General features: G+C 39.9%; 1 protein-coding gene across 1 annotated transcript in view; it reads left to right on the forward strand.

Moving 5' to 3' along the window:
• Nucleotides 1–3,932: 3,932 nt before the first annotated feature.
• DCC (DCC netrin 1 receptor) overlaps nucleotides 3,933–27,554 on the forward strand; it is a 1,099,744-nt gene continuing 1,076,122 nt past the window's right edge. Inside the window, exon 1 of the mRNA XM_058557158.1 lies at nucleotides 3,933–4,323. Within this exon, the coding sequence (XP_058413141.1) occupies nucleotides 4,233–4,323 (91 nt within the window). The 5' untranslated portion in view covers nucleotides 3,933–4,232. The remainder of the gene's footprint in view (nucleotides 4,324–27,554) is intronic.

A 27,554-nucleotide genomic window follows, 5' to 3' on the forward strand; every position in this document is an offset into this window, starting at 1 on the left:
GCATCACACTGCCCTTACCCCTGCTTTCATCATCATCTCCTTCTCTGACTCTGACTGCCTGCCTCCCTCTTCTATTTTCTAAGAACACTTGTGATTACATTGGGCTCACTGACATAATCCAGGATAATCTCCCCAACTCATGATCCTTAATTTTATCACATCTGGAAATCCATTTTTCCATGTAGGTGACATATTCACAGGTTCCCAGACTTAGGATGTGGGAGTCTTTGGAGGGGAGATGAGAAAAATTATTTTGTTTATTACAGGTTCCTTATAGGGATCTGATGGAAGTTTCAAGGTTTCTCCTAAATTAGCACCTTCATTGAAGCTCATATGCTTCCACAATCCAGAGGGAAGGGAGGTTTGTCTTAGCAGTACCCCCGTGAGGGACAGAAAGCTTCTCATTCCTAGAAGCTCCATGCAATGCCTCCTTTGCTCTGATTAGCTGATGGACTCAGCTCTGAATTTATCACCATGATCAGTAAGATAGGCTACTCTGTATGACTAAAAGGACTCAGGATCCACTTCTTCAACTTCCTAGTTGAGAATGTAGAAGAGTAGTATCCTCAGGGCAAAATGTGAGACCTGTTACCAAAATGAGGGAGAATGGATTCTGAGCAAAACAAACAAACAAAAACAAAGAACAAAAAAAATCCAACCAGCAAATGTCAGCTAATCTCTTCACTCCATGTAAATTAGCCAAGGGCAATGACCATACCTTAATTATAGTTGTATATTCTATATAGATATCACATAGCCCAAATATCTAATATAATAATTGGTATTCTTAAATGAATGACTAAATGGTGAATTATTACATCGTCATATTCACATGATATGATTTTCAGTGTAGTCAAATTCATAGCCTAACAAGTACCATTTGACTACATGTTATTGTTTTTGCAAATAAATTTCTAAAACATGTTACATAAAGTATCTTTTAAAGTCAGATCATGATATTGAAAGAAGAATAGAAATAGACTAAGATAATTACTTTTCTGAATTAAGGTAGGACAAGAAATGTAGTTCCATAATGATGACCCTAAAGGAATTACATATTTTTAATTTGTAAATTAAATCCTCATCCTCTTGGGCTAATCTCAGAAAATCGATGTTCTTGATGCCCCCCTCCCCAAACACACACAAACATACATAACTTAGGGTACACGTAGTTTGAGGAAATGTAAATATTGATTAATTTGCCTTCAGAACTCAGAAGTGTGTGCCTGTATCTGTACATTTTATTACCAGATTAAACCCCAGAAGGAGACTCTCAGCACCAAATGTCACAAAGACTATGTGAAGAGCGCTAATTACGGTAAACTATTTCCTATAGCTCCCATTTCTCTTCTCTTCCTATTTGATCTTTTGGTTTTCTTTTTTCTTGATAAGGAGGCTAGGTGGGAAGTGGGCCTGACACCTCTGAGAGGAGGTGCTTTGCCTCTCAAGTATAAATCACATGCTGTGAACCAGAAAATATTGAAACTGTTTCTGAGAGAAGACTCCAAAATCAAGATGGAGTTCTCTCTCTAAGAAGAAGGAGGGAGTATCGGGGAAGTGAGTACAAGCAACTGTCAGAAGCTCATTGTGGAACCAAATGGCTATCTAAGAGGAAGAGAAGTTGATGATCTTTTGTAAAAGCTCATAAGTCAGCGGGCAGATGGCCTGGACTACTCAGGGTACAGGATTCAAGGACCATAGCGAAGAGTAACTTTACTGCTCATACTATGTTAGACTGAGCAGTATCCATTTAAAGGGATTCGAACAGCATAGACCATTTTTGGTTCCTACCTTCTCACTCTTGGTGGACAAACTTTTGCTGGTGAGGATTTTATGTCTCCCTCAGGAAGAGATTGCAACTCTTTCCTCATACCAGACTTTCTAATCCAGTGGTTGTCTCCATTGTTTTGGCAGAGGGCGTGCTTGAATTTTGTACATCTAATGAATGCTAAAGATTTCCTCCCCCCAGGAAAAAGAGCATGTGCTCTGAAATCAATCATTTTTCATAAAATTTTAGGATATTCATGAACTCCCTAAAGTTTGTCAGCAGGGACCTCCCAGGAAGATCACTGGACCCAGTTAAGGATCCTTGTTCTAGACCCTGAACCTGCACCTCCAAAGATCTCATCCTCAGCTAAGGAAAGCTTTGAATGTTTTGAGAAATTTGGGGGTCACCAAAGAGTTCCATTCTATTCTAAAAGACTCATCCATCTAAGCTACTTCAGGAGGTTTTGATTTGGAGAACACAGATACTTGTTATTTTAACTTTTCTTAGACAGGATGGGGGGTGGTCATGGCTAATGATCTAGAAATGCTGCTGTCCAGTACTAGCATCATGGGACTTTTCCTTATGATTTTATCCTGTATTTTTCTTGCTTTTTCCTCCCATTTCTTAAAATAGATATTCACATTTTGTCCTCTCAGAAACTGATGAGTTTGAGAGACTGACAAGAAAGTGTGGGGACGAGAGAGAAGGAATGGACAGACAGTGTTAACAGTGAGGAATGGAGAGAACCTGCAGCTGAACAGCTCCTTAAAAGACATAACTTTGACCAGAGAGGCATTTCTATTCATCATCCTTTGTAGCCAAATTCATTTGTTTCTAAATTCACTTATTCAGCAAAAACGTATCTATGTATCTATGTATCTAACGTATCTATGGTATCTATGGTATTCCAAGTCCTATGCCAGATCTGTGAGGGATGCAAAGATGGATGATGTACAGCCTTTCCTCTCAAAGGAGCTTGAGGTCCTGCAATGGAGATAAGATATGCAGAGAAAGTCAGCTTACAGCAATTTCCTGCAAGTCGCTTCATTTCACGTCCCAGGGACTGGAGAAGCGTCTCTCATGTTCTCCCAGAGCACTTCCTCCTTACATGGACCGTCATATTTATCATGATGTTTTATAACTATACACATGTCTCTCTCGCAGCAGATCACAAACCCCTTGAGGATAGAGGCTGAGTCTTACTAAACCTCATATATATATATTTCCTGGGAGCTAACAGGGCGTCTGGAACATGGTAAATGCTTTAAAAATTGTTGAATAAAACATTGAATCACGTCTAGAAAAGACAGAACGCTGATGAGATAAGACGTCCCGCAAAAGGAGGACCCTGGCTATTATGTCAGGAAACAGTGGTCTGGCATTTGTCCGTTGTATTTCTGGACTTCAGTTTCCCACCTGTCCTAGAAGGGAGTTAGATCAGGTGATTCTTTCCAGATGAAAATTCTATTTTAAATAATACTGAGGTCAGAGAAGGAAGTAAACGCCCTGGCCATCTGACCCAGCTTAAACACCTGCCTAGGTTTTACAATCAAATAAAAATAATTTCCCGAAGGTTTAGTGTCAAAAGAGCTGCAAACCCCCAGACGCTTATGATATCCGCCGGCTCCATTGACAAAAGTGACTTCCCACGCTTTGCCCACAGAGGGCATCCCTGCTCATTGATACGTAGACCAGGCGAATGCAGCTGCTGGAAGCCTCCTCCGACCGCTCTTTTTTCCCTTCGCCGTCATCTCTCTGCCCCCACCCCCCTTCTCGTGGAATCTTTGCCTGATCCAGTTCGTTTCCCTCCGGTCTCCACATTTTCCCTTCCAGCCCTCCACTTCTGATCAATGGATAGTAAGGCTCCAACTCCCAGCTCACACACCGCTGGCGGACACCCCAGTAACAAGTGAGAGCGCTCCACCTCGCAGCCCCCCGCCTCTCCTCCCTCGGTCCCCTCGGCTCTTGGAGGAAAAACGAACAGCATCCCCAGCTCTCGCGCGGATTTTTCTCTTCAACTTGACCCAGCCGAGGACGGGGAACCAGCCTCGACCTTTTAATGCACAGCCCAGCCACAGGATTGCTTTCCGTCTCCTCTTGGTCTCTCCTGGATATTCTGTTTATTGATGACTCGCAAGCCCCGCGGAGAGCTGTCTTCCCTTCCCTTGCTCCCTCTCTTTCCTTGAGTTAGTTTTCCAAGGTTTTACCGGGGCTCGGGATCTTTTGGGCTGAACGGAACTTTTTGCTCCCTCCTTTTGCTGCTGAGTCTGTCCGTGGACGAGGAAAAAGGCTTCGGAGGCAGAAGAGGCGCAGGGGAGGTGGAGGAAGAGGACGAGGAGGAGGAGGAGGAGGAAGCCGAAGGGGCTCGGCGCGTGTGTGTGCATGTGTGCATGCGTGTGTGAGTGCATGTGTGTGAGTGCTGCCGCTGCCCAGGACCCCCGGCCCCGAAGGTGTTGGCTGAAATATGGAGAATAGTCTTGGATGTGTCTGGGTACCCAAGCTGGCTTTTGTACTCTTCGGAGCTACCCTGCTCAGTGCACATCTTCAAGTCACCGGTAAGAGGTTCTTTCCTTTCTTCTCGTCGCACTCCCACCTCTTACCCGCTTTCCCTTTCCTTTTCTTTTCATTTGGCAAGTAGTAGAATGGGGCTAGAGGCAGAAAGAACAAGATGTTCGTTGCTTGCCCTGCGCCCCATTTCCTCATCGATGATAAAGGACGGGAAGACTTTTTTTCCTGGGGGCGGAGGATGCTGGCGACTGGGGAGAGGGGCGCTCCTTCGCTCTTTTTTAATCTGGTGCTGCTCGCATCTTTGCTTTCGCAAATACTTGCGTTGGTTTGGAGAGCTGGCGGGCTGGGGCAGGAAGGAGGCAGATGATGGGATGTTGTTGAAAGGAACTGGGTTGTATCTTTAAAGCCTCAGAAACCAACGAAGGAAGGGATTTGGGGCAACGGGGCCAAGAGGAGGAGGTCATCGAGGGGGCTTTGAGGAAGTCTGTGCAGACTGTAGATGGTGGGGCTGAGTCGTTTGTATGTGATTATATGCGCTTCAGGTTTGGATTTTTAGACTTGGTGAATAAGAATCGAGAAAGGGACAGATCATGTGTTTTGGTACTTCGGAGGCGCAGAGTTGACAGGAGGAAGGAGGCGTGTTTTATTTTATTCTATATTTTAACGGTGAATGCAGTTCGCAAGCTAAGTCTCCAAATATCTCCAGGACACTTCCAAACTCCAAATGATTGATATTCCGGGGGACTGGCCCCGCTGGCCCTGGCGCTTGGCAAGCGCAGTTTCTAATTAAAAATGGCAAAACTGTTTTGGGATTGGATTGGGTTACAGCAGGAGAAAGAGGGACTGAGGGATGCGCAGGGCTGCTGCAGTCTGCGAATACGGAGCTGGGGGCTTCGATGGCCAAAAGAATAAAAAAAGATCAAAATGACTCATTATAATGTCCACTCGTTTTACTGGGCCTCACCACAAGAGTAGATGGGCACTGGGGTACAAGGAGCGGGCCTGGCGAGGAAGGAGGGGAGATGAGCCAGCTAAGCATTCACATCCCTTTTCCCAAATCCAGAAGAAAAGGAGCCGCCGGCAGGGGCCAGGCATTGGGTAGGAGCGCCCCAACCTGCGCCTCAGAAATTAGCAGGGAATGGAATGTAAATCACGGCCAAGCCCCCAGCCTCCCGGGAAGCTCCGGCTTTCTTGTTCCTGCTAAATGCTGCATGGCCCAGGGTTGCGAACGCGAGCGGAGAATGCGCCTCTCCCGATCGCTGGGGATTCGGACAGTCAAGCACGGGGAGCCAGCCAGGGGCTCCCCAAATCACAGTGCGGCCAAACTCGAGCAGGAATCTGCGCATCCGGACCGACCCGACTCCTCACCTTCGTTTGGCCGGATCAAGCGAGCGAGCGAGGACTGTGTGTGTTGTGTGCATGTGTGCGTGTGTGTGTGTGTGTGTGTGTGTGCATGTATGCGCGCGCGTGCGGGGCGCGCGTAGCCGCATCCGCGCGCCCAGAAGCCCGCGTTCCCTCCCTCTCTCTTGAGCTGGTCCCCCCCTCCTGCCGGGGCTCCTCTCTCTTGGAGCTTTGTCCTCCGCAATTACTCCCGCGGAAGGTGGGCGGGGGGCCATCCCCGCAGTAACGAATAGGTGTCTTTTTTAAATTCCCTCCTCACGATCCGCAGACGCTAGACGCTGCGGCGAGGAGGACCCTCCTTCTGCACAAAGATTGACTTGCGCTCTTTCTGGCAGTTTGGAAGACCGCCGAGGAGGGGAGAGGGGAAGTTCAGAGGGCGCATCCCTCGCTGGGTAGAAAGTCGGCTGGCCAGGGCTGGCCTGAAATACGTTGGCTGAAAATACCACATTAGGCAAGGTGTGCAAAAATGAACAATGACGTTTTGTCAATTACGCTAAAATATTTTAAAGCCATTTCCCACGTGACTTTGTCTGGCGAAGGGTGGGGATAGATGAATGGAGATGGATTTATATATGTTTTATTAACATCTAAATTAATTAAATATCCCCCTTCCTACTTATTTAAGTTTCTTGTCTAGAGAGTTAGGGCCATCTATTACTGCTTTATTTTAATTTCCTCCTCAACAGACAAGTCTATGCTTGAAAAGGCAGACAAAAAAGCATGCGTATACAAGGGATATACCTGTGGATCTAAATCTTTAAGCTTTTCTATACTTCTAAGTCCATTTCTGTTATTTACAAATGAATTGTGATGTAGTTTGCACAGGTCCCAGGAAAGTGGATGCTGCACTTTTAAGATACTGCTAATTCAAATCACTCTGGTCTTTGCACATTAATCTGTTTCTCCTCTTTCTCATAGTAGCAGTTTCCCCTCTTTAGGAACATGGCAGGGAATTGATGAGGAAGAAAGCATAGTTCACTCTATGCAAGGACCAGTAGGAGGTGCCCTTAATAAGGCCAAGTGTCTAGTTTACTGGCAGTGAAACTCCCTTTCAGCAGGATGTTTTAAAGACTTTGCTGATTGGTAACAAAGGATTATGAAGACTAGCACAATAGTACTGGGTATTTTTCCACTTCCTAGATAAAGTCTGAAGCTGCTACAGATTTTTATGAAATTGTTATGACATAACAAAGGGCATCCTTGAACAGTGTCGGCATAGGATGAGGACTCGATCCTGGAAAAGGAGGATGGTGGCTTTTTAGTTGGCTCTTGTAACATGCCATCCCATATATTTGACTTGAGCCACAAGCAAGGGCACTAAGTGGAGTCCCGGGAATCTCAGATGAGACGAAAATTTTAGATGTTAGATGTTAAGGAATGAAATAGCAGGTATACATGTTAATTAATTAATTAACTAATTAATTAATTTTTCATATATATGTTTGGGTTACATTCTATTGAAAAAAGTCTGTGAGAGTTTATATAGTCTGGACATGATGAAATGAGGCTTGCTATCTCCCCCGTATGCCCACTTCTCATGCTCGCAACCAAAGCAGATCAGATGCCCCCATCTGGGATTGCTGTTGAGTGGAGCATGGCAGGACCTGAGGGCGCCTGGGCAGCCTGGCCGTCCACTCCTCTGTGAGTGCTGCAGTATAAATCACCAGCGACCTGTCACGGCATCCATTTCCCACAAAGCAGCAGTTGCCCTCTAAGTTATGAAGCCTGTGAAACAGCCACCACGTGTGTTATATGTGAATATATTAGGCTTAGTGCATTTGCTTTAATGCTCTTAAAAGCTGGGCTGGCTTGAGCTGCTGATAGGCACTTTTTCTGGGGAGAGATTTATAACTTCTTGGTGTATATGACTTACATTTATTCTCTGGCAAGTTAACCTCTCAGCAAACTTCCTTCTTGTTTTCATTGAAGAGGAAAAGCTTTAATCCTATCTAAATTCTTGAACGAAGCCCTGCTAAAAGTTTTTCCTGGTATAGGGTATTTGTAAGCTGTAGCATGGTTTTCTAAGCCAATGGGAAGCTTGACAAGAGATTTGGGGAGGTGATTTTTGGATGGAAAGGGATATTTTACTTGTTTCTGGAGAGGGGAGGGATGACACTGCATCTTCTAAGGGAATCCCAGCATCCCGCTTATCCTCAAAAGCATCTTTTATGAGAGGAAATATCTCATCCTCTCTGGCTTGCGTTTTTCTTTCATGCATCCAATAGTTTGAAATTCTTCAAATGCGTGTGATTTGCTTCTGGGGGTCATCTAGTACTACTGTCTTCCTTTGGAAACAAGCCCTGATTTAAGTCTTGACTTCCCGAACAAAACACTTTTTATCTTCAGGTGGAGCCACATGTTTACAGGTAGTGCTGAAGTTTCTGAGCAGAATATTTCTTTCCCTGGAACTCTGTGCCCTCAGATTACATTTTAAAGCAAATATTCTTACTATTTCTTTGGAGAATTTGCCATCCTAAACTTTGTATGTGAAACTTCTTCTTCATATTTCTACCAGACAGGATAACTCTATTAGAAAAGATTGTACTTGTATCTAAGCATTTTCTGAAATTAAACCACAATCACAAACACACAAAGAAGAGAAGATTTCCACCTTCCCTTACACCTCCCCAAGTGTATGACTTTGGGGTGAATTAAGACACTGCCAATTACATAAAGACACTTTCTGGAAACCATTGTGATTTCACTAGCGAGTGAAATCGCTTCTTGCGCGGCTACAGGTGTCCCCACTTTCTGTGGATGTGGCCTGTGTTGCTCTCAGAAACTCGCACCCAGTTAGGAGCACATTGCTCTGTTTTGGTACTTGTTACACAGCTACCAGCTCAGATGATAAATTTTTGATGGATTCATTTACCTCAGATGATAATCTCTTAGATGAACTGTATATGTAAATTTTGGGAAACCTTCATTCTGCCTGACTAAAAAGAATAATGACACAGGCCCACTGAGGATTACTTGATTAATTAATCAAAGATAAAAAGCCACTTGATTCTGGAAACATACAGTAATCCCTGAAGTGGAGTGATAAATACTATGCACATCTACAATTTATAAAATGTAAACATGAAGTATTCTTTTTTTTTCTCCTTCTGTTTCTTTATTATGATGCTCCAGAGGAGAATTGAAGAGTTTCATGAATTGTCACAATAGTTATACCTTAATGAATCGTAGCCTGGCATCTCACTAACTCTTGATTGAAACGCACTAAATTGAAATCAACAGGATGCCGGGTGAATTGTTCTGCAGACTGCTAGTGGGCTGCTTGCTTCTGTCCAGCCTGTCCCTACAGGACTGGAGCTCTCATCTCTAAACTGTGTAGCATCAATACTGCTTCCCTTGATATAAAAGCCAAGAAAGTCTTTCTCACTGTGAATCCAAGGCCCTGATCCACAGGCGCTGTGTTTAACATGCTGTATTATACTTTACAAGGTCACAGGGATTTGCCTTAAAAACAAATTTTAAAATTTTCATGAGTGTTTCTTTTAGTGGAAAGTTAATCTGTACTCTGAAGACAGCTAAGTAGTACTCTTACTAGAGGAGACTCTAACTAGTGGCCTCTCAGCCAATGTTATTGTAGTTCTAGAGCTCATGGGCATTAAGAAGAGATAGGAGGAAGCACTAGAGGATAGTAAGTTATGCCAACCTAGGCCTGCTGTTTTTTCAGGGGGGGTGTTACCGGGTTGGAATAACAAAGAACTTTCATTTTCTTCAAAGTTACTATTTTTCAGAGATCAAAGCATTTCTTAATAGTATTATAATATCAGTAGCATGGCTCTGACCCAAAGCATTTAAGATATTTTCCTTCGAAACAATACCTCAAGTAAAGCAAATATTAAACTTGTCAATAAGAAAGGATGAACAATTCAGATTATTTTCCCCATAGGCCAATTAAAAGAAGTGTGCAAGATAAAATTACGTTACATATGCCAAGTGGGTAATAGCCAAAAATAAAATGCAAATTATTATGAACCTTTATAATTGCAGCCCTCAGGTAAATTACAGCACAATTTAGTACCACACTTCTGCTTTCTCCCACAATAAAGCGTTGATTCCTTGTCTTATGTTTCTCTGGTTTAGCACTGTACTAACATGCAGAAAGACAGGTTGGCTGATTGATGATCAAAATTACTATAGTGCTCTAAAGTTCTTTGACAAATTTTAGCCTGAGGTTAAAAACAAACAGTCCCCTTTAACTCAACTGTTAAGTAAATATGTTTTCCTTGGTGGTTTAGAAATGCCTGAACTCTGTCCAATGCTGTGGTTTAGAAATGCATAATAATGTGTATGATTGAATATTCCCTCTTTTTCACTATTGATGATAATTTGCCAATGGTAATACTAATGCATGTTGCTATTTATAAATAGTTCCAAACAACCGTATTATTTACAACTTTCATTTCTTGGGGGGAAAGTTCTACCAGGAAACACACAAATCATTCCTTATTTATTGATCTTATTTTTTAAGTCTTGTTATGGCACAACTTGGGCGGGAAAGTTTCTCTTCTCTGCTAAATTCTATGAGCTCCGTGCCTTTAACCCACTTCTTGTTTTCATGATGTACTTTACCTTAGTTTTACACATCCAAATTCTGTGACTTCTTGCTTGCTTAGTCGTGTCACAGTTTCAGGAGAGAGGAAGGCCCTTTATACCACTTGTGATTATGATGATGCAACTTAACAGTGGTATTTATTGCACTTTGGAGATTTCTGCCTTGTCCTTTGCTCATCCTTTAAAGACTGGTTCTTCACAGAAGGCTACTCTTGAGATTATTTAGGACAAAAATGTTCCACCGAATTAATTCAATTTTTATGATGTGATCTAATGAAAATACCTACTTTTAAGTGTATTGGACGTGATAAGAGGGTTTATCAATACCAAATTATTCTGGTATGTAAAATATTCTTAAATCTGCTTTAATATTTTTATAAGAGAATAAAGGAATTAAACAGTTAATTTAAATGTTATTTACTCCAGTCAATTTTCTTCGTAACAGTAGTTTCTTGTTAAACCACATATTTTTAGATTTTACTAATTTTTTCATAGTCTTTTAAAATATTTATCAACTTATCCAAATACCTTTTAAGTATGTAAAACATAATTTAGCCTGTCCTTAGTAGATCCAAGTTATCATTATGGCTCAGTTATTATATTATCTGATATTACAGGGATGATTTCAAGATATTACATCATATTGGACTGTACATTTTTCTATCAAATGGCCATTGGCTGCTGCTTTTGTTTTATTAAGAATTTTATTCTTTATGGTTTTTTTTTAATTATTTTATTGAGGTCATATTGGCTTATAACTGTGTAATTTCAGGTGTACATTATTATATATCATTTTCTGTAGAGACTGCATCATATCCACCACCAATAGTCCAGTTTTTATCTGTCACCATACATATGTGCCCCTTGACCACTTTTGCCTTCTCCTCACCCTCTTCCCCTCTGGTAACCACTAATCTGTTCTTCTTATTGATGTGTGTATTTGTCTTCCACATACGAGTGAAAGCATATAGTGTTGTCTTTTTCTGTCTGGTTTATTTCGCTTAGCATAATACCTTCAAAGTCCATCCATGTTGTCACAAATGGCACGATTTTGTCTTATTTTATGGCTGAGTAGTATTCCTGTGTGTGTGTGTGTGTATATATATATATATAGTATATATATATATATGGTATTTTCTTTATCCATTCATCCATTGATGGGCACTTGGGTTGCTTCCATGTCTTGGCTATTGTAAAGAATGCTGTGATGAACACAGGGAAGCATAAATCTCTTTGAATTGTTGATGTCATGTTCTTTGGATATTCTTGATTTACAAAATACCTTTTATCTACTTGCTTGTGTCTAGCTAGAATTTCTCCCCTGTTGTAAGATTTCCTCAAAGCAGTCCTTTTTCTGCTTTCGATTTGTTAAGAAATAAGGGACTGAGTTCTGTTAAGATTGTGTCTAAAATAAAAGAGAAGATCCTAAATCAGGACCTGAGTCCCTCCATGGAGGAAAAAAAGGTAATTGGTTTTAACTAATGATTTTGTAGCATTTCTGAAATTTGATACTACTTTGTGTGCCATTTTTCTGTGCAACATATTTTTCTTTGCTAAATGAGAGTGTGGATAACTTCTAGTTATATTGCTAGCTCCAACATTATATAATTTATTTAAATTATGATCTGTACTTTACATATAGTGTTTGGTATAATTAATAATAATAATGTTGATGATCATGATAACAATAATTATAATGAAACAAATAACCCATGAAACCACCAGCAATTTTCTTAATTTTGTGTCAATTCATCCCTTGCCTTCTTTACAGTTTTGTCACGTATGTATGCATCTTTAACACATTATTTTTCTTTGCCTGTACTTGACCATTATAAAATAAATATAATGTGTATATTCTTCTCTGATTTGCATTTTTGCCGAACATTAAATATTTAAGATTCACTTTTGAGGATGCATATTGCTATACTTCAATCACTTTCTGTGCTGTATAATATTCTACGATTTTAATTAGTCACACTTCATTCAATCTACTGTTGATGTATTTTTGGGAACTCAGTATTTTGCTGTTACCAATAATACTGATATGAACATTCTTGTACATGTCCCCCAGAACAAATTTACCACCATGTCTAGGGTGCATATCTAGGAGTGGAATTGCTGAGTCATAAAAAAGATATCTTTACTTTTAGAAGGCAATGACAAGTTGCATCTGTTGAAACTCCCACCAGGAGCATAGGAAAGTCTCCTTTGTTCCGTGTATCTGCCAATGCTTGGTATTGTCATATGTTTAATTTGCCCTCATCTGGGGTATGTGAATTAGCATCTCATTGTGGTTTTAATTTGCAATTCTCTGATTGTTAATAAGGTTGAACATGTTTTTTTCCTATAAATTTATTGGCCATTTGTGATTTTAGCAAGATAATTCTATGATTCTGTTTCTCCAACTGAGCAACCATTTGCTTTGAGGCATCAAACAGAAGTTACTCTGTTTTTCCGACTAAACAACCTTTTGCTTTCGGCATAGATGTCATCAGTACTCTAACTTTTAGGAAGTTGTGGCCTGATACTATGTTGTGTTTATTTTAGCCCAGATTTTCCTTAAACACCTTTCCAGAATGTACACTTATTTTGAACTGGAAAAGAGATCCTTAGCCATTATAGGATTATTGATTACCCAGAGCAACCTTGGCCTTGTCAGTATCCTGCCTTATCCTGTTTATTATGTCTATGTAGCATATCGCTTACAGGGAAGCAGGATGCTGGGGTGTCAAGCTTAATCTGAGGCACATTATAAATCCCCTGAATATGATGGAACTAAAAGATGACTGAATCACAGAGTTATCACGGTAGATACCAAGTCTGAGTTAAAAATCCTAATCTGACCATTTGAACTTGGGTATGTTTCCAATGTGGTAAAATACATAGGCCCAGGATCATCATTACACACATTTGACTGTGGGTTTCAAACAAACACCCATGCTTGCACATGTGCCTATGCACACCTCCCAGTTTTTGTTTGAGTTTGTAATCATTTCACCTAGTCCCATGGGACAGACTAATGAAGGGCCCTGGACGAAATAAAGCATTGGATATGCTGGCAGTGGATTCTCTAGTGTGTCGCCTCTGTGTGAACTCATTAGACATGTGAGCCAAGGCTGAGAAATCTAAGCAAACCTCCTGTGCCTGGAGTCCTCAATCTATTGTTCCCACATCTTTTCTCAGCCTCATGGGATCCCAGAAGAATATAAATTAGAGAGAAATCTGCAAAGCTCTCCCTTTCATGTCTAATGTCTGGGCAGAGCTGTTCCCTGCAGGACAATTTCTAGGTATTTTCTCTCTCTGGTTTGAGACATCTCCAGGGATAGTTTGTTCCCTGTTTCCCTTGGGAAACTTTTCAGCAGCATATCAGTTCTTGCTGTTAAAAATTTATTTTACAATTCATCTTAGATAGTCCGTTCTAAATGTTCTTCCCATCGCTCCTGTCATCCAGCTCCCGTTCCTGTTTTCCTTTCTCAATGACACTCTGCCTCTTCTGTGCTGAAGCTTGTTAGATAATTCTAGCCATGAATCATTCTTGCCTCTCCCCTTAGTCCTTACTTAACCAGACTATAAATATTTTGTTCATTTAATCTTTCCTCGTCCCCCTCCAGAAGCTTAATCATGTTTGTTTTTCTTACCTGAACTCCCTCTGGTTTGTTTATATCTTTCTGGTAATCAAGGGCCCCAAATTTAATGTGCTCTTCTAAGTAAGTGCTCCCAAGTTGTATATTAGAAAATATAGATTTAGCATAGGCTTCAAATTGTTGTACAGCCATTCATCAGTGCATATTTCATCTCACTTAAAATTTGTGTTCTCATTTTTCAGATAGGACTATCAATGCCTAACAAAATCATTGAGATATTATAAGGCTCAAATAAGACCTAGAATTTGATTCAAGATAATAGTTACTGAGTATTTACTATGGGTTTCAAAGGATTAAATGAAAAGCTTCAATGTGTTTATGCCTTCCAAGGGTTTATTGTCAAGTGAGGTGACAGGCACGACATAGCTAAATAGGATACAAGGCAGAACAAAGTACTCATTAAAAAAAGAAGCACAAACAAAGTGGGCAGACTCTGAAAAATATCAACTACAATGTTTATACATTTTATCATTAAAATATTAATATTAGCCAGATGGGCTGACAGAGCCAATTCATTCATCCTTGTGTCTTTAGATTGATTGGTCCACAACAAGACGAAAACAAAAAGAAGAGGATATAAAGAGTTGTCAATCATGTTTGAACCAAGCTATAGGTATGGTAAGAGTGAGAATATCAGAGCTTTTCCCGGTAGATCTTTCTTCCTCTACTTATTGTGTGTCACGCACTGTGCTAAGATGGTGACGGAGCTTTGAGTCTCGTGGGATGAAAATGCTAATCAAATAGATATATTAATATATCCCTAATTTCAAATAAGATAAGGTTTTAGAGAAAGAAAAGCATTGTAGGACAGTGACCCCGACAGCAGATCAAAGAGGCCTTCCCTGAGAAAATTGTCATTGATATCTGAAGAATGAGATAAAGTGGGGATGTCTTGGGAGGGGCAGAGGAGAGAATGCTAGGTAAGAAAAGGGCAAAGGCCCTGCAGGGGGCAGAAGCATAGTGAGTTCAAAGAAGGTCTGTGTATCCACAGCAGGAGAACTAAGCATGACAATGGCTTAGCTCAAGAAGACCTTAGAATCCTCTCTTGAAGATAGTAGCTACTCAAACTCAGTAAATATTGATTGAATGAATTGAAATGAGTTCACAACAAGGACTTTTTCCTAATCTCAGCACAATCATTTTAAAAATTAAGCAAATTGTATGGGCAATCCTTGCCCTGATTTTCTTATTAACCATCAGATGTGAATTTATGAACCTATCTATCCTATATGTCTAGAAATACCTTGCGGGGTTGTGTGGACATAGCTAATGCAACAAGGTAAAGAGACTTTGAAAATTGTAAAGAGCTAGACAAATGCAAATTGCTATTAAGAAGCATGTGTACCAGGCCACTTCCACTTTGAAAGCTGTCTGTGAGCAGACGGAAACAGAATTTCACCTCTTCTACACAAGTAGTATTGACATGGAGACATTTCTTTTTCCTGTGTCCTCTTTCGAAAAGTATGCCTGATCACCCTTGGTGAATTAAAAAGGAAAACTGAACCTAAGTTGTTGTTTTTTTTAACTTTTGCAGATTATTTTCTCAATATGCTCCTTTCCTATACATTTTTTCTCCATTACTATTGCTTAAAAATATGGATGTGTTCTCAGCTTTAAGTTATAGCTCTTATAGAAGTCATTGAGCTTGCAACCTTTCTTGCACCGCTGCAAGTTTCAAAGGAGTTGGCTGCACAGCCCTTCAAGGTCTTTGGTCATGATGAGAGAGGTGGCACAGCCTAGGAGAAAAGCCTGCCAGCTAGTGGGCTTGACCTCGACTTCCCCATCTGTAAAATAGAGATAAAATCAATGTCTCTTTCCCAACTCTAAATTGGAGATAAACTTACTCCAGCAGTTAGATATATAAATGATCTATTCCAATGCCTGACACTTGATAGGTGTTCCATCAATGCTAGTTATTTTTAGTATTATCTTAATATGGGCTAGATTTATATTGGGATAGTCTTTACAAATAGAATATTTCATAGGCACAGGCAGGCCATTCTAGAACCCTCCTCAATTTCATTTTGTAGTTGATAATTTTAAAGACTTAGAAATAAAATAAGATAGACACCAACAGCAATTTTGAAATCAAGCACATGATTAGTTTAGTGGGTCATGATTTGGTAAGCCATGGTCCATGCCTTTGCTGGATTTAGAAGCTAATAGGTTCAGCTAAGTGAGACCTGACACAGTGCAGTGCTGATCGAACTTGGCACCGTATAACACACCTCCTATGGATTCCTCATCCAGATTGACTTCCTCCGTTAACTCCTCTCTGGTTAACCACCTCCCTTTTCTGCAGACCCGTTGATTCTAGTATCCACTCAGCATGAATACCTGGAAGCAAGTGCTTGCTTGGTTAAAGTGCAACACTAGGTATAATTTGTCCCTTGGGTCTTCTATTTGGATGAGGGACTTACACTTTGACTGTGTATCAATGCCCAGCCCTACCTCATAGAAATTAATTTACAATCTCTGAAGTGAGCCCAGCACAAATAGTTATTAAAATTCCACAGGTGATTCCAATGTACAGCCAAGTTTGAAAACCAGTGTCTTAGGGCCTTGAATACAAAGTGTGGTTCATGGACCGGTAGCATTGCACATGGGAGCTTTTTAGAAATGCAGAAACTCCTGGCCACACCCAGATTTACCGAATTACAATCCTAGGTGACTGTGGAAACACCGCCCCAGGAGACTGAAAACCCAGGGAGGGAAGTGATCCTTGCCTCTATTTATTTGTGAGAATCTAGTCAACGGGAAAATGCTGCATCCTTACTCGGTTAGTCTTATTTAACTTGAAACCTCTTTGGAGGCTTTGGCTTCAGAAGCTGGTCTTGCGATAGCAAACTATGCCAACATCAAAAGTCTTCTGGTTTGTGTGTTAGTGGCTAATATATTTCTTAGAGGCCATAACATGTTTCATTTTCCTTGAGATTAAAAGCCCGTGAAAATGCTCTGAAAGTGCTCTTTGGATGTTTCATCTACCTTTTCCCTTTTTTTCTCACCAGTGCTCAAGATAAAAAGGCACACTTGAAAAGGGTTTGCTGATTTTCTTTCCATATTTTCCCTTCCCTCCATCCCTTCTCTTCCTTAAAAATACTCAGACCCATGGAAAAAGGCAGACACTTGAAAGGGACCGTGGGGCCCTGGGACCTTCTCCGCCCTCCCTCCTCTGTCTCTCAGGTCTGATGCTAAAATCACACATGTGCTCAAAGTGAGAGCCTGACGGGTGACCCCACGCTGGACCTCGCCTTTTGATTGGTGACGGTCTTCAGGGCATGAAACAGACCAAGTGCTCATTTGCCTGTGGCGAGGGAGAAGGGGCGTAACTGAGGTTTTTGAAGAAGAGTAAAGCTTTACAGACAGAGAGCTCAGCACAGGTTTTAAAGCTTTTGCTCTGCACTGTCTGGCAGAGTGAGGAGCTTTAACTGGCATGCTCCAAATCAGACTCTACAAGAAGAGAACGTGGGGGCTCAGCTGTTCAAATTGGATCAATCTGAATGAAAATCACTAGTGTTCCTCCTGGGGAGAGCAGTTTCTGCTTAGCTCATGAACTGTAGGCCCTTTTCTGGTCCTGGTAGAAAATGAGTAGGGCTTTTGTGGAAGGTTATGTAAGGCTGCTGTTTTTTTCCCCCTAGAGTAAAATTCCATTTATAGAGGGATGAAACCTCCTCTCAGGGAAAAAATACGTTTCATACCCTATAGCTTAGGAAAGATAACCAATCTTCAAGAAAGAATTAAGAGAAGAGAGGGAGAGGAAAATTGTGGGCAGAGAAATAGGGCATACAAAAAGAAATAAGAATATGAGAGAGCATTGTTGCTCTGGTCCTTGCTGCTGGAGCATTTACAGGGTGACCAGCTGTTCCTATTCTCCTGGGACAGAGAGGTTTCCCAGGAAGCAGAACTTTCAGTGATGAAGAGGACAGCCCCTGGTAAACTGGAATGATTGGTCACCCTAAATTAGGTATCCCTCGTGGGGATGGGAGTAGGGAAAATCCTGAAGAGTGTTCAGCAGTGTAGTGGTATTTTAGACAACATGCTGTTAGCCGTGTGAAGGAATAATTAGGGGATGGCAGCAAGGCCTATTAAGAGGGAGGCTGTTCCAATAGTCCAGAGAAGATGGGTGCCCATTTGGAGGTTTAGAAACAACTCATACATTGGCCATGATATCTGGGTCATTGAGTCTCTACTCTCTAACCCTGCACTAAGGTCAAACTTGACATCCAAAACGGAAGTGCTTTTTTTTTTTGACCCATTACCTGACCAGAAAACTGTCAAAAAGAGCTTATTTCCAATATAACGATATCTTTTGGAGATGGTAGGATAGTGTATTTATTGGAGAAGTCAAGTCTAATACTTTCGTGTTTCATTGTGTTAGTATAGTGCTGGATGCATATTAATTATCAAATAAATACTCATAACTCATTAATTATTCTCAGTATCAAAGCAATGATTATTCTCAAATTTGCACACAAACTGATGTTACTCTTGTGCACAGCTGCACACAAGATAAGGATATGTTAAATTTCAGAGTACTCCGATTTTAACTACAGAGAAGTTTATTCTCCTTTTCCCTTTCTCCTTCTGTTTGCTTGATTTTTTCTTTCCATGCCACTATTACTAATTTTATTGGCAACATTCCAGAGTTCTTGTGAAAAATTCAAAATCAAGGAAATCCTGTAAAAAGTAAAATGCAAATGTGTGAAGCCTTTAGAATTTGCTATCTCTTTAAGCCCCGTTACTAATGCATTTATGGCCTTTGTCAACTCACATATATGAAAATGGAGCAAGATAAAGTGGGTGAATAATTATTTCCTACATAATAATCCCAGGGATAGACTCTGTGTTTCTCTTAGGAGAACCACTCCTGAGGACTGGGATGAGTCAAAGAATTAAATTGTTATTCTTGTAGAAGTCAATGGAAGCCAAGACAAGATGATGGACATAAGAAAGTCACCCAGAACGAAAAAGTCAATACTTCGTGTGTTTCATCCCATCAAGCAGGAAAGGACTTCAGCAGTTGTTTGAGATGACCCTCTTTGTTGTACCGATGATGAAGCAGGGTCCCGGAGAAGTTGACTGAGCCCCCAAATCATGCATCTAAGAATGAGTGCCACATTTTGCACTCATTTCTGCACACGTGGGATGAAATCTTGGCTCTACCAAGATTTAACTCTCATGACCTTCATTATGATTCAGGGTCTTCATCCCTAAAATTGGGAAAATCATTGCTGAATGGGATAATTTAAAAAAAAAATGTATTATACTAAAGGATTATTCTGGCACCTAGTGAGCACTAAGCTATTTCTATTTTTATCCATTCATTCAACAGATGTTTATTGAGATCATGCTTGGTTTATCATATTTGTTGGCTCCTATGGTGAATGTAAAAAGCTTATAACACACTGCCACAGTTCTTAGAGAGTTAACAGAATGCTTGGGAAAATAAGACCTAGGCAGTTTAAACATGAAAAAAAGAGAAAGATAAGCAGAGTCACCAAATGAGTGAGGAGTACAGACACAGGAGAGGAAAAGAAAACAGTCAGAAAGTCTTCATGAATGAAGAGGAATTGAGTCTGGTGGACAAAGTGATTGGAGAGAAAGAATGGGTATTCCTATGTGGACATTGCTCTTTACATGTTCAGGCTCTGGAAAACAGGAGGAAAGATGGTGAACACTTCACTTCCAAGAGCCAGCCACCCACTTGCCACAGGCACCAGTTACCATCACCAACAACGGCTCCTTTGTTCGTGAGCCTCTTCCCAAGCAGATTTGTGACAGCCTTGGAGAAAAAGGGAGAGAGAAGTGATAAGGTCACCTGAGAAGTAACTTTGGCAGCATAAATAATGTAATTTTAGAATGAAGAGATTTTGCCTGCGAGGCTTTTCCTAACAATTTTAGGGTGTCCCAGAAGGACAAATTTCTCAGGAAAGGACAAAAGCCATCATGCACCACATTTCCAGCTCTGAGATCTAGTAGCTGAGAAAGCAAATTTAGGCCCCTGCACTGCAGGAATAAGTTTGTGCTGGAAATTAATCTTTCCATCTTTTTCCTTTCAGCTATACAGCTTAAAAAGGTATAGACAACCTTGGTTCAGGATGCTAAAATCCTTTATTACTAATGCATAAAGGGTGTGTGCTAGCCCATAAGAAATTTTCTGTACATTTTACAACCAAAGGGCAGGTAGCTCAGCCCAGAATTTTCAGCTTAAATAGCTCTTCTTCTGTCCCTTCTCCCAAAATACTCAGTCATATAAAGTTATGTTGATTAATAACTGATAAATGATGATGATGATGTTGCTCTATGTTTGTCTGATACTTTATATTTTCTATAGGCTTTCACAACCATTATCTCCCAATACCCCTAAAATGTGGGTAGAATATCTATTTCGTCTCACATGTTTTATGAGTGAGGTTATAAAGACTGGTGGTCTTTTGTTTAAGATCACCTAGAAGTTAGTAGTTCCATAAGAAAAACCCAAGTATTTTGACTTTTAATCCATTTACTCACTAGTATATATCTGACACTTTCTAAAAGCAAGGCCAAAAGAAAAGCACGGCACCCCACTTCTGTGTTCCCCAAAAGTGCATGTACTAAAAAACAAAATGACATCTAACACCAAAATCTTAATTTCTAAGAGCATTCTTCAATAGAAGAAACAAGGGTTCTTGGAGAAATGGCTGATTCTAAGACTTAGGCTAGAAATATATAAGATCAGCCTGGAGTATCTTATAGTGCCAAGAAGTAAGGAAGTTCTTAAAAAAAAAAAGAAAAGAAAAATGCACAATGATGGAGTATGTCAAAGTGACACAGGAGCTAACTAAAAGCTCACAGTGGCCAAAGCTAGAACAATCTGAGCAACACAATAAATCAAGTAATTTTGGATTATAACCCAAAGTACAAAATAAATATCCATGAGTCCATATTGCTATAAACAAATGATTGAATAAATAAATAAATGGGAGACGGTGGAAAAATGTATCTACAGAAGAATTCCAAATAATAATCCATCATCAAAGAGGTGAAGTAGAACCTCCACTTCTTTCAGTGTGGGCTGTGCGCAGTGACTCCCTTCCAAAGAGTATAATGTGCAACTGGGAGGGGGAGTAACTTTGCAGAGGAGGAACCTGACAAGCTACCTCAGCCAGATGATCAAGGTCATCATCAACAATGATAAATCATGTTAATAGCACGTACCCCTGGTATGATGTGATGAGAATGGCATTCATCTCTGTAATCTTCCTTTCCCAAAACCATAACCCTAGTCTAATCATGAAAAAAATAGCAGACAAACCACAATGGAGGGACATTCTACAAAATACCTGACCAGTACTCCTCAAAACTGTCAAGGTCGTCAAAAACAAGGACAGTCTGAGAAACTGTCAGTGCCAAGAGAAACCTAAGGAGACGGGGGTGGGGGGTGTTGATCAAATATAATATGTTGTCTTGTATGGGATCTTGGAACAGAAAAAGGACTTTAGGTAAAAACTAAAGAAATCGAAGTAACGTATGGACTTTAATGCATCAATATTGACTCATTAATTTTAATAAACATGCCATATTAATATATTATTAATACTAGGGGAAACTTGATGTGGGATATGTGGGAACTTTCCGTACTATCCTCACAATTTTTCTGTAAATCTAAAGCTATTCTAAAATAAAATATTTATTTTAAAAAATACTATCTTGTTTCATAAGGGTGGAACACGGAACAGAGTACTTAATCCTACTAAATTCATTTCTTCCTCTTTAAAATAAAGATGATAAGTTCACTCTTATCTTAATGCTGAAGCTTTACTGTGCCCAGTGACAATGTCCCAACACTCTCTCCTTCCCCATCAAACTTCATCATACTGCTTGTTTCTCTTGTTTCACAAGACAATAACAATCCATTTTACTAGGGTCTGTAACTTTTCTCTACATATGACTCAGATTCAGTTGAAAGGCTGGCCTGAGCACAAATGTCACATGTCCTATTTCCCTGTAGATTTAGCCTTTCTGTCTCTAGGTCGCCAATGGGACTTCTTCTTTAGTATTTTTATCTCTTGCATATAAATGAGCTACTGCAGAGAGATAGCTGCATTTTTGGACTCATATACCCGTGGTTAGTCTCATTGAGGCTGAAGTATACATAAAGTACAAAAAAAGTAGAATAATGGCCAATATTTAGGAGACTGTGTGGTTTAAAGTGATATAGCAGATATTGCATATGAAATATTTATTACACACTTATTTCCTTATTTGATAAAGGGATATTTTCCATTCTAAGCAGCAATATGCCAATAAAAGACTGTTTTCCAGATTCCCTTGCAGCTAGGGGTGGCCATGTGACATAGTTGTGGCAAATGGCATGGATTCAGGAGACTCCTTGGGATTTTGGAGAAAGCCTACTCTCCTGACCTAAGAACTGTTCCCTTTCTTCTTCTCTCTGGACAGCAGAAGCGAGGGCTGAGGTTAGAATTGCCATTCTACATTACATCCCCTATTAAGGACAATGAGAAGGAACTGAGAAGAAATTTGCATTTATGATGACTTATTTGATCAGCAATACCATCTTGGGATGCTCCCTTTTGACTTCTTGTCAATGTGAGGAATTAAACCTCTATTTGGTTTTAAACCACTGTAATGGGGTATCTGTCACCTGCAGCCACACTCACTCCTAATTGCTGTGTGTTCCCATATTGAGTTATTTACTCCTCACAGTAAAACAATGAGGGGGGAACTAATATTATGCCCTCTTACAGGTGGTGAAAGTGAAACACCAAGAAGTTAGCCAATTTTCCCATGGCTCCGTGTCAGTAAATTTGCAGACCTGTGATTCAAATCCTGGCCTCAAAATACACGTTCTTGAATCCAAACTATAATTCCTAGATAAATAGTAGATGTTATTATTATTACATTATTGTTGTTATTTTTATAATATTCACTTTTCCTTTCCAAATGGGTGATATTTTCCTATGAGCCATTTATTATTTAGACACTTCTAGATTATCGAGTATCTAAATAAAAATGCAATTTTCTGTTAATCGTTTTCAAATGTCACTGTTTTCACTAACAAGTTATAAGACAGCTTCATGCACTTTAATTTTCTCTGAAAAGAGATCCACTGCCACCTTTATAACATTCCAGCTATCGCTTTGGAATGCTAATGTCCTACCTGAACGACCAGGCTAAGCTGTGTAAGTCACATATGTGTTGTAATTTCTCTCCCATTGTAGTGTAAGGGGATTTCACATAGTTTTGATGTATTGTGTAAATTAGGCCAACAAAGTGCTGTGCTATGTCTTCATTAAAATAGGAGATGTTAATAATGCAACCACGTAGCGTGGTCTTGCAGCCTTTGAGTTATGAACATTCAATAGCGTCTCCTTACTTGTGCTTAAGTTGGCATTTGTGAGCAGCATATAATCAATTAATCAATAACCCAATTTTCTGTTAAAGAGATGGAACATCATTTTTTAAAAGAAATCAGGGACCATTGTATGATTTTATGAAAAGAACCATGTCAGCAAGGAAACTTGTTTGAAAAACATTGAAAGCCTTTATTCGGGGATGATGATTTTGCTTAACTAAGCGAAAAGTGAAATGGGATACAAATGTTCAGTTCCTGGGCCATTTTATTATTTTGCAACTGCTAGAAAGGAAAGCACCAATTTGGGATTGCTAGTAGGAATGCATTGTTTTTACTCATGATTAGATATGGGTAAGTGGATTCATCGATGAAATGCATGGTGAAAATAAACTAATCTTAAAACTTGAAAGTTTAAAACTGATTGATCCTTGTCCTGTTTCATACAAATTTTGAAGAGCATACACAGCCGCCTGATTTGTCTTCTTAAGGTCACAGCAGCACAAATTGATGCTGCTGGGATGACAAAGCTGATAGCCATGTAGAGAGAAAACCTGAGCCTCTCAAAGTTTTATGTGTATTTATATCTTTATTATAATTTCTGCCTAAAAAGACCTATTTGCTTATTGTAAAAATTCAAATATTATGGAAATATATGAGTTGGAGAAGGAAACTTCCCTATAATTCCATCCCTCCAGGGCAAATGACTGTTCATTGGTTTTTTTTTTTTTGTCTCTTTTTCTGCCTGCCATACAATTACTGTGAAATTTGGGGAAGGTTATGTTTATTTCTGGATCACATTAAAATATTGAGCTCTGTTTTCTTTTTACCAAGTAAACAAATGGGTAAATTTTAAAACACAACAACAAAACAAAACAAAAAAACTCAAACATTTGCTTTATCGTTTAGAGAGCAAAGGACGTGATCAAGATGAAAATGATCTCCACAAAGCAGATCACCTTCCAAGAGAGAATGGTGCCAGAAATGGCTGTCTTCTTTCCATGTGGAGGAAAAAAGTTAGCTCCGAGGCCTCAGAAATTCCCGACCATCCTCTAATAGCTTGCTTCTCAAAGTGTGGATTGTGGCCCAGCAGCATCATCATCGCACGGGAACCTGTTAGAAATGCAGAAACTCAGGCTTCCTCCTAGATCTGCTGTTTTGGAATCTACATTTTTAACAACATTCCCAAGTGACATGTGTATGCAGGTCAAAGTTTGAGAAGTACCCTTCTAGTTCTAGCATGCTTCCAACTCAAATTTCTACCACATTCTAAGAGCTGGCATTGCTCATGCATTAGCAATGTTAGAGAAACAGCCAGTGTCACCACAGCTCTTTCATGTGATTTTAAAATCTGCTCCCAAGGACTGAATGTTGTCCTCATTAAACAATGTCAAGATCAGATAAATTGTCCAAGGTCTGGCTTACATCCATCCTCTTCGCTGAGGTCACGTCACACATTCCTCACCTATACCTTTGAAGTCCCAGGGCACTCAAGTCCACAGTAGTTTGAAGAATTATGCTTCCTATTCCAATAATTTGTTACTCATCATGTACATGCTGTTATTTTGCTAATGCATATACAGACTCTCCCCAACAAAACCATTAGCTGAGTGAATAAAAATACCAAGAATATTTTTTCTTTATTCCATTCCCTCAGTTAGTGCTTGATTATGACAATGACGATGTAATAGTGCACAAAACATCAAAGAAATGACTGATGCTCTTCCTTTGGATTGTAGGTGGAAATAAATGTAGGTTGGCTTTTTCTGCTATGATAACTTCACAGGAAGATGGTATATTAAGCCTAAGATTCTATTGGCTTTCTGCAGGCGGGAAAACAAAGTTATTGCTAGTTTCCTATTTATTTCCTCTCATGGCCATGGTACCATTAAGTCTTCATTTCTCTTCAATTTTTATAAAAGAGATTTTCAAATATCAGAGATTTCTTCCATTAACACATAGGAGTTAACTGCCCTCTTCCACGGCACCTTAACTTTGTCTTGTTGGAAATTAGCATCCAAGGGGCCAATCAGAATTAAACTGAAAACATTAAATCTAAATATTATTAGAGGGTGAGAGGTGACAAGAAATAAGTTAAGAGATGTTAAAAATAAATCTTACTTCATTAAATTGAACTTCAACATATTCTCTTTATCCAAACCACTGTTCCTTTTTGGCTCACTAACTTACCATTGCTAGTCCAGCATTTAAATGGATTAGATGAGTACAAATGTAATCTGGAGCATTATAAATGCAGTAACTGAATGATGGATCCTCCACTGCTTGAGAAATGTGCTTTTCAATTGGAACTTGGAGCTCTACTTTTCAAGCAGTCTTGAGGCTTTTTTATTGTAGTGAAATCTATGGGAAACATCAGGTTAACAAAATTCTGTCTCTGGTCTGTTGCAGAAATATTGGGGAGGAGGGAAAATCATATCTTACCTTCTGTCATACCACTGAGTTGACCTGTAAAGATGATAAATAACGAGGAGTAACTAGAAGGCACTGAATTTTCTTTTTAATGAATCAAAGCTGAGCTTCCTATAAATAATGCATCTGAGGGTATTTTTCACGGACCTGTCCACCTTCTAAAAATTTCAGGCCTTGAATTACTCTAAGCCTGTGATGTGTGGTTTGCGTATTCTGTGACAGCATTGCTTTCTTTCCAGGAACAATGTAATTAAACTCTTGATTGAATGAAGAAACATGCCCTTGGCTCTGTATGGCATTTTGATTTTGAAAGCCTTCTCCTAGCTGAAACGAATCTGTTTCAGGATGGAAAGGTCAAGTAACATCTCAAAATCTGGAACGGTTAGACCCAGCCTCTGGTTCCTTTCTTCAAAGATGGCAGCCCTATTTTGTAGAAGCCTAGCCATTCCCCAAAACAGGTAAACGATGGTCATTAGCTATGTTAGCTCCATTTATCCAATCATTTCTGCTTCCCACGGGTCCACATTTCATGGTTATGTTTCCTCCCTGGAGCTGGGAAGTCATTGACCTTGATAAGCCGTCGATTTCTTCCTTGAATTTATGCCAAGATCTCACATATCACATCTCCCTATACCCTATTTCCAAGCATTGTTTGGTTATCTAGTTGAAAACAAGATCAGGGGCAAGGGTAGGAATGGTCCAATTTACATTAAGTAAGCTTTCATAAGTTCCTAGGGGGAGACTAGGGAGAGGACATCTGAATGCCATTATGGTTTTTACATTTTAGCCCATAGTTTTCATTTTTTTCTCTTAGCATCTAAAATCTATGTGATTGAATTTCTGTTTTGGGTTGTGTGTTAACCCCTCAAATCAAGAATATCAGAGGAACCTAAAAGGAAAATGGAATGTTGTAATGTTATCAAATGCTGAAGAGGAAAAGCTGAATCTTTCCTTATCATCCTCGGTATGGGCAGGTTGGGGAGCAGGGACAGGATCAAACAAAACTTCTCTTTGTTCTTTTGCCCTCCTACATTAAAAAAAAAAAGCATTTACTTACTTAGGCTCCTTTATGAATGACTTTTAGGGGTTTATTTTGCTGGTTTACAATCTAACAGGAGACTCAGAGCTCATCATGAAGTCTGTATTTAGACCAGGTTCAGCTCAGACTAATTAATGGAATTATGTAATCGATAGGTTCTGTTTCTATTTCTAGGACGCTTATATTTTGAAATAAGAACATAGAAGTGCCAATCAGGCTCATGGGAACACCCTTCAAAGTCCCTCATTTCTCCTTTCTCTTATATTGCACAGCAGATAAATAAAACAGCACATTTTCCTTCCTTGAAAAATTCTTGGCACTTATCTTTTGAATACGAAAACTCCCTTGCCCATTGCTTCAGGCTGTATCTTCTTTGACTCAGAAGACTCTATCACTGGACATATTTGTCAGGCAAAGATGCAATTCCCAGGAAGTTCTAAAGCCAGGACATGTGATAGCCCTTGAAGAAGGGCACAAGGCAGAAGCAGAAGGATTAGGTTCTAAAACAAATAATTTAGGGTCCGCCCCATGGCTTAGCGGTTAAGTACATGCGCTCCGCTGCTGGCGGCCCGGGTTCGGATCCCCGGCGCGTACCAACTCACTGCTTCTCCTGCCATGCTGAGGCCGTGTCCCACATAGAGCAACTAGAAGGACGTGCAGCTGTGACATACAACTATCTACTGGGGCTTTGGGAACATAAATAAATAAATAAATAAAAATTATAAAACAAATAATTTAAACCCATTGTTGGGATTCAGCCAGCAGGTACCAGTATGCATGTTCAGGTTGCTAAAATATTAAAAATTTGTTTCACTGGTTGGTAAATATTTGCTGCTCAGGGCCTTC

The sequence above is a fragment of the Diceros bicornis genome, chromosome 16 (assembly GCF_020826845.1).
Source record: "Diceros bicornis minor isolate mBicDic1 chromosome 16, mDicBic1.mat.cur, whole genome shotgun sequence".
In the NCBI taxonomy this organism is placed as follows: Eukaryota; Metazoa; Chordata; class Mammalia; order Perissodactyla; family Rhinocerotidae; genus Diceros; species Diceros bicornis.